The 7,664-nt window shown below is 37.0% G+C and overlaps 1 protein-coding gene across 5 annotated transcripts in view; it reads left to right on the forward strand.

Moving 5' to 3' along the window:
* TPPP (tubulin polymerization promoting protein) overlaps positions 1-6,897 on the forward strand; it is a 72,892-nt gene extending 65,995 nt beyond the window's left edge. For 2 of the 5 annotated variants that reach the window (XR_014849924.1, XM_085051770.1), the window contains 2 exons: positions 2,473-2,574; positions 6,767-6,897. Coding sequence is in view for 4 of the 5 variants with exons in the window: in XM_085051770.1 (XP_084907896.1) it covers positions 2,473-2,574; positions 6,767-6,852 (188 nt within the window). In the remaining variant the exon portion in view is untranslated. Of the gene's footprint in view, positions 1-1,638; positions 1,808-2,472; positions 2,575-6,766 lie in introns of those variants that run through there. The other 3 variants (XM_085051771.1, XM_085051772.1, XM_085051773.1) reach the window with 3 other exon arrangements.
* The last annotated feature ends 767 nt before the right edge of the window (positions 6,898-7,664 follow it).

Genomic DNA, 7,664 nt, shown 5'->3' on the forward strand with positions numbered 1-7,664 from the left:
GACAATGCGGGACAGTACCAGCAGATGGAAGTATAGCTGTGATCTTCATAGACTTGCATGTCCAGATTCCAGCAGCAGGGGAAAATAGGGATCCAGGCACTAGGGGTTGGATAGGCTGCCTGGAGGGAATCACATTAAATATATGCATGTTTCCTACTAGCAGCTCTTCATCCTGGTCAGCCATAGACAGGTCATTGGAACCGGTTTTGGTTTTGTTGGTGGTGCTGACTTTGGTTTTTTAAGTGTAGAGGGCTTCTGGCTGTGTCCATCACAAAACAACTTTGCCTTCTTTCCAATACTATTAACATCTGTCATTGCCTGTAGTGTTACAAAAACATTGATTTGTTGTGTTTCTTAACTGATAATAGTTCCTGTTAAAATGCCTTAAATTGAGTCTCAACTCATGTGCATGTCTGCTAATTTTTGATAGAAATTAAAGTTCTTTACCTTAAAATAATTCAGGCAACAAATTTTGTTGATTTCCCTAGCTAAATTAAATTATTTATTAAAGTGTTTCCTTTCAGTAGTATTTTGGTGGGTTTATTCTATTTTAGTGCTACTAATTTGAACTTTTACTACAAAGCAAACTCTTTAAAGGAACATTTCTTACAAGTTTCTTAGTGGAAAAAATTCTTGTAGTTACACATTGACATTTATTCAGAGAGTGTAGGTTTCATATGTTGATGTCACTGGATCAGATGGAGTATAAAACATGAAAAGTGTAAATATAATTTTTAATAAAAGATTAAAATTTATTATATCTTTATATGTATAACATATCAATAGATAGACATGTCTGCATATTAAAAAATAGGTATAAAACATTTCCCATTATTTGAAATTCCATCTCTGTTCTTAGGCACTGTCACCAGTATGAAGTGATGTTGTATGTTAATTTTGGGATCCTGCTGTAGCTAATTGCCATGACACAGGCATCCTTTAAGGATGTAATCTTCTTTTATTTAAGTAAATCTTGTCTGCCTTAAAGCAGCATTGTAGCATTTTGTCTTGTGTGCAGTCTTTGCTTGTCATTCTCATTCTCATCATCCACATAAACAGCACTTGACAATGGCTTTTATGCTGAGCTGTGTCTCATTCTGCTCTTCTCAGTTTCTTTTCTTTCTGCTCTGTGATGTCAGAGGGGAAGGAAGCACCCAAGATTTGTAAATGCTCATGGTTGAAAGGAGTAACAAAAGTCAGACGGCCCACAATTTTATTAGTAAATTACACACTTGGCATGGAAATTGGTATGTTTGTCCCTGACATACTCTGTTAGCTAGCAGTGAGTTTTGGATAACGGGGAAGGGTCAGAGGGAAGAGAACAAGGAAGAGATGAATTAAAGAGGGGCAGAGAAAGAGAGAGATCATCTGCCCAGCCAATGGGATGTGCAGAGTCCTGGGGGGATGTGCCTGGGCTACCTTTTTACAAATCAGTTTTGCCTGCCCTGAGGACAGGTTTCTTACTTTCTGTGGAAATTAGTTATCATTTGCAGTCTGTTCTTTCAGACCTGTCTGGAAATGGGTTGGAGGGCTACAGGGGACTTGGGTAGTCTCGTATCCTCCTTCTGGATTGGCCCTCGGTTGACAGTTCATGCATGTTTCTTCACTGATGCTGTCTTTTGTTTGTTGTGCCTCCAGGGTCTAGAACAAGGATGTTTGTCCCTGCCCTACCTCCACATGGTACTCTTCTCCAATCAAATCTTGTTCTTGGAACAAACCACGTTGTCTGGCTCCATGGCTGTGCAGTTGTTGGTGTTTCAGACAAACACATTAGTGCCTTATCATCTGAGCTTCTACATACTCTCGGGTCATAGCTTGATCTCATTTAAACATTACCTGAGATAATTTTGGACCAAATGGTGTTTCTAATTCTTTTTAGAAGTAATATGAGATTGTCTTTAAAATTTCATTTTAACCCAAATTTTTACTTCTCTGCAGGAAACAGACCATATAACAACTCCTATTTTTAATTATTGATTAAATATCTGTTTTCCTCAGATATTTTGCACCAACTAGAATGCCATTAATTGATTATTGATGCCATATGTTAGAGTGAGGTCACTTTATGATGTTATTAAACACAACTGGATGTTGAACAGAAAGGCATGAGTTAAACCATATTTGTGATGAATTAAGACATATTATTTCACCAGATAAAGTAATGGGGTTTTGAGTTTTCTTTTTGGAAACAAGCAAATCCTGTATTTCATGGACCTGAGAAAGCATAAATCTTTGCCAGGATATTAAAAAGAATCCAGTAGGTGGTGCACAAGGAATAGGGGAGCCAGCGATGCTCTGGAGACCTAACTGCCACCTATAAACTGTTTTCAATTAAAGAAAGAAATCGTCACAAAGAATTAAAAGTAACCCCAAAATTAAGTTTAAAATTGTTAATGAAAAACCTCGATGAGAAGTCCAGGGTACAAGCAACTTTAACTTCTCCATTGAAAGTCTTCTTGCACTTCTATGCAGATTCAATGACTACATCTGGAAGAAGACCAAATCTTACTGCTAAAAAGACAAAACCTTTTGTCCCAAAGCCTGCACAATATGATATTGCTAGAGTAGAGCAGGGTGAGTCTGAACTACCAAATACCTAATGCATGCCATTAAGCTAAATCCCAAAGGTCACATCCGTTTCTCCTATCACACAGGAGGAAGGAAGCACAAGGGCTTGTGGATCAGTTCCCTGTCATTTCCACCACAGGATATGTGTCCATTATGTCCAGTATTAGCTCAAGACACTCTTCAGTACAGCCCATGAGCGTGTCTTCCTCCACAACACTACCTTCACTTATTAGCTAAATACCCCAAGCCATTACCTTCCTGTGCCCCTGAAGCACTCTCACACACACTGCCTGTTAAGCAAGAGGCAATTTTTGGCCAGCATGTGCAAAACTCAGCCAGCCACCCACCACAGGTATACACAAATGACTAAATGACAAAAGACCTGCAGCATTTTCTTCAGTAAAGACACTTTCAGAAATTTCTGTGACTGTTCTTGTGTTGGTCATCTCCTCTGTGTTCCAACTTCCATTTTATAAAATTGAGACATCAATAATTGTTTTTTCTGACTTACTGACTGTCATTTTTCACCACAGTTCTGCATGTGGCTCTACTAATCCACTTTACAGCTTCAGAATAGTGTTTAAAAGAAAGACAATTATGTATTTGCAAATTTTTCAACATTCTCTTGAGAGAAGAAACCAAGTTTAAAATACATACGTTGTATGTAACTTGCTTGTATATTAATTAGAATCATTAAATAACTCAGGCTGTAAGGGACTGCTGCATGTCCTCAGTTGTCCAACTTTTGCTTAAATTATCTCTCTAACTTCAATGTCTACAAAGCTGCTGCACAGTGTTCTGTTCTGTTGTATTTCAAAAGTCAACCCTAAGTGCTTGACCAGCGGAAAAGATCCTTCCCTTATATGCAGCTGGAATTGTCTTTGTTGCCATGGAAATATTAGCAGCCTCTTGTAATTTTACTCTGTGTATTTGTGAAAATCTGGCTTCATCTTATCCATATGCCCCCATGTGGAAGACAGCAATTAGATTCTCCTCCTGCTCCCTTTTCCCCAACTCTTCTCCAGCGTAAAAAACCCCATGTCTCTCAGCCTATTCCTAGTATATGTTGCAGCCTATACCATCTTAGGGGGTCTTCTCTGGACTCATATGTTTTATGACCTCTCTTTTACTGGGAAATGCCAAAGTGGAATACAATACTGACTCCTAAGTGTTGAGTAGAGAGAAATAATTTCTTCTCTCAATCTGCTCTCGTTAATAAAGCCCAACTTGTATTGCAGTAATGTTCAGCTCATTACCCAGGAAAAGCCCAAATTTTCTGCAGGGCTGGTACACAACCTGTCAGATCCTGTACCTACTGCAGGGGTTTATTCTATCCAAGGTACCAAACTTATAGTTTGTCTTTGCTGCACTCAATTATGTCTGCCAACTACTCAAGCTTGGTAAAGTTCCTTCCTAGCAGCAAGCCAAGTGCAGTTCTTTGCTATACATGTGTAAGCACCAAACTCCTTTTAATTTAGAAATTATCTTGTTTTGGGATGGGAATGTGAAAAGTAATGTAAGTTTACCCAGAATACATTTATTCAGAATAACTTGCTCTATTGACTCACCTTTTTAAAAACAGGATCGCATGATCGTATAAAAAAACCAGTTACAACTGAAGGTGATGGCCCTGAATATAAGTTAATGGGTCCACTTTAGAAACCTAAGTTTCAGCATGCTGAGGAAGTTATGTAAGCTTAGTAAATGACTGTTATTTTCTTGTTCCACAATTTTCTGGGTGCATGTCCAGAAAAAACAAGTTCTTAAGAAGAGCAAGAATAGAGATATTAGAGTCTATGGATTCACCATGTGAGCAAGTTCCACGTACAACACATGCTGGAGAGTCATTTCAGCTGAACAGAAACTAGACAACACAACTCTTTATTGGAAGGTTTACATTGCTGAACTTTCTGTATGCTCCCCATAGCTTTACAGAAGGGACGCTGATAAAAGTATTTCAGACAGTGACAGGTCTGGTGGAAAGGATGTAAAGCCTTTATTTTATTTGCAAGTAAATAACTGTGAGAAAGCTTTAAAAATGTAGGACTAAAAGCCTGATGAGGTAACCAGCTCCACAATTAAAATCAGATGGCTAAAATAAGTTTACTAATTTAGACCAGGTAATGGCAGGATGGTCTGCCTGAGAACAGCTCAGAAAGCTGCAGCAATCTGCTAGGTAAGAAGGAGACAGTGGAACACTGCTGAGCTGGAAAACAGTGGGCAAGCTAAAAATTATATTGTGCCTATATTTATGTGAGCATACATATTAAAAAATAATAAGTTATAAAAAAATTTCACAGATGTATGTAAAAAAAACCAAACTAATATGACTCATTGTAATTTACTATATTCTAATACTGTATCTTGACATAACAAAATGATAGTACCAAAGCTAACGTTCAAAATATAAAATAAATTTGGTTTTTATTGCCAGAGGGGTGCTTAAAGGCACAATATGTAGTTACATAAACACAAAGAACCAACAGAATGGAAATTTAAATGCAACCAAACAACACTCAAACCACTTATTTCAAAACGCAAACCCATTCTGAATACATCAGAAAGCTTTTCTCCCCTGTGCTAACTAGTGATACTCAGTTCCCAAAATGCTTGCAAACTCATTCCAGGTTTAGAAACAAGCTAGCAGGAACATAGTGTTGAAAATTAATGTCTTAATGAGTCCACAAATGATGGATGAATGTCAAGATTGATGACATGGGATGCCATCTGAAAAGGTGACTCCAAAAGTGAACTAATGCACAAGGAACTGACAAAACTTAGATGTCTGTGCTGTATCTGTGCTGCTGAGCATGCTGCAAGACAGCTATTTTAAAATGAGATGTGATGTACCAGAAACATTCCAGCCACTGAAGCATGAAGCTGTATGTAACCAGTTCACCACACTGTGAAGTTGCAGTACTATATGTGTAATTATCATTCCAAAATACTTAAGAAAAATTCAAATGGTGAGTGAGGCCTTGTGGATTTTCTAAATGTTCTTTCCTGAACTCACTTAACTGTACTATTCACTTTTGAATGAAACTCGAACTTCTGTGACAACATTACGATATCATTGTTTCAATTAATGCATTTGTACCTTTTAATTTCATCTGTTGGATTCTGTTGCTGAGGAAGACTTAATGCATGATCTGTACTAAATTGCACCAAAGATGCATTTCATTCACTTCTCTCTCACTGGACAATCATCTGAAAAAAGAATTGATTAAATTAGGATTTTTACAAGTGTTTAAGTCAGGATGTTGAGCAATGCCACAACATCTTTTAGAGTTGATTGATAAGCTGTCTTTTAATTCAGTAATGTCATGAATGAATACTGAAGTGGGTAATAAACATTAACAAAAAAATAAGTGCACTCGATAGCATTGTAGGACATGAAATTGATACTGACATACCAACTGTACACAAAACCTTGCCTACTCATGTAAATTACCCATTTTCCAGAGGAAAGAGATTTAATTTTTTTTAACTCACATGTCAGGAAAATGTTACTTTGTGGTGGTCCTTTTGAAAGAATCCATTATATTACATAAGTTGCTGAAATTCATTTCCCGTTGACAGCACATGTTAGAGCTATAAAAGAAGCATTAGGAGCAAACTTGCTGACTTTATGTTAATGATACTTTTAGATTATCTAGGAATAAAAAGCAAGCATGACAAATATAAAGCAGCAACATGCAACAGCAAGGCATGTAGAAAATATAGGTTGAACAATGAGAATTTTTGGCAATAGGCTCTGTGGCCAAAATTTGTGATTAATGTCAGTAGCCTTAGGACTTCATGCGGAACAAGGAAGGATTCTGAATACTTTCTTTGAATATTATGACTATTCTTTAATTTATTCTTACACATGAAACAATGTGATTTCATTCATACAAACTGTCTGCTTTGAAATTGGTAGCAGGGAAAATGGAACAAATAACTTTACTTGCAAAAAATAGTACAGAAAAAACTCCACAAAAGTCACAGAAAACATAGGAAAGTTTCACAGTTAACTTCCACTCCAAATATACCTCCTGCTTTATTGTTTAGTCACTTAATAGTGTTAGTTATACTAGTAACTGTTAATAGAAGTAGCTATCTTCACTGTGACCTTTGATATCAGTGATAAAGTAATAAACTACAATATGGATGACAGATGGAAGTTTACAAAGCAATAATACGACAATTTGTTTTGCAGCTCCAAAGACGATTAAAAACAGCACAGCGTCCTGGGGGAAACAGAATCTAGTTTTCTTCCCTGATGTTACTGTGAGCACAAGATAAGACAGTATTTCCAAGGAAAAGGAAATAAAGCCATCTTCTCAAAAACATTTGTGTATACTGTCAGTTTGTAAGTGGGGTTTGTGAATACCTGCGAATAGCTGTGAATTAATCAAGTCATATCCTCTAGGACAGTAATATAAAAGCTTAAGTGAAGAATATGGTACTGTTTTGTATTCCCTGAGTTTTACTTTGATCCCTACTTCAAAACAACTGAAGTCTGAACTAATTTTGTATTTCCAAAATACTGTCCAGACTGATAGAAGTTTGCTATTGTACAGAAGCCAGAGTAGTCCAAAACAAGAGCCTTTTAATTTAGATGAGCATAAAGTTAGAAGAGAAATGAGACTGAATTACAAATTCTCTCAAGATGACCTGATCTAAAAGCTCATATACCTAGAAGAGAGGGAGATGACAATCCTTTTTGCCTGTTTTTTCATTCTCCATGCTTCCAATCAGAAGTTGTCAGCACATCCTGTTTACCTTGCACAAACTCCTGTGTTCTCTGGATTCCTCTGTGAGCTTATATCGTATGTCAACTTGCCAGAGAACAAGTCTATCAGGAAAAAAGACTCTCTTCTCTGCTAGATTAATGAACTGAACTGACTTGAAGAATTTTCTGATGAGTGCCAGAGGGAAAGCAAAGCAATGTGGCCAGGAGCCATGGATCAGGGAGTGAGGTAAGATCTCTGCCATGACAAGGAGGATACCGGAATAAAAGCTATCCCTTACTGCATCAGCAAGGCATTCATTTCACTCACTCTTTTTTTTTCATTAAAATATTGTTACAAACATGGAAAAAATAGTGATTTTAT

The sequence above is a fragment of the Lichenostomus cassidix genome, chromosome 2 (assembly GCF_008360975.1).
Source record: "Lichenostomus cassidix isolate B80296 chromosome 2, HeHo_3.0, whole genome shotgun sequence".
Classification (NCBI taxonomy): domain Eukaryota; kingdom Metazoa; phylum Chordata; class Aves; order Passeriformes; family Meliphagidae; genus Lichenostomus; species Lichenostomus cassidix.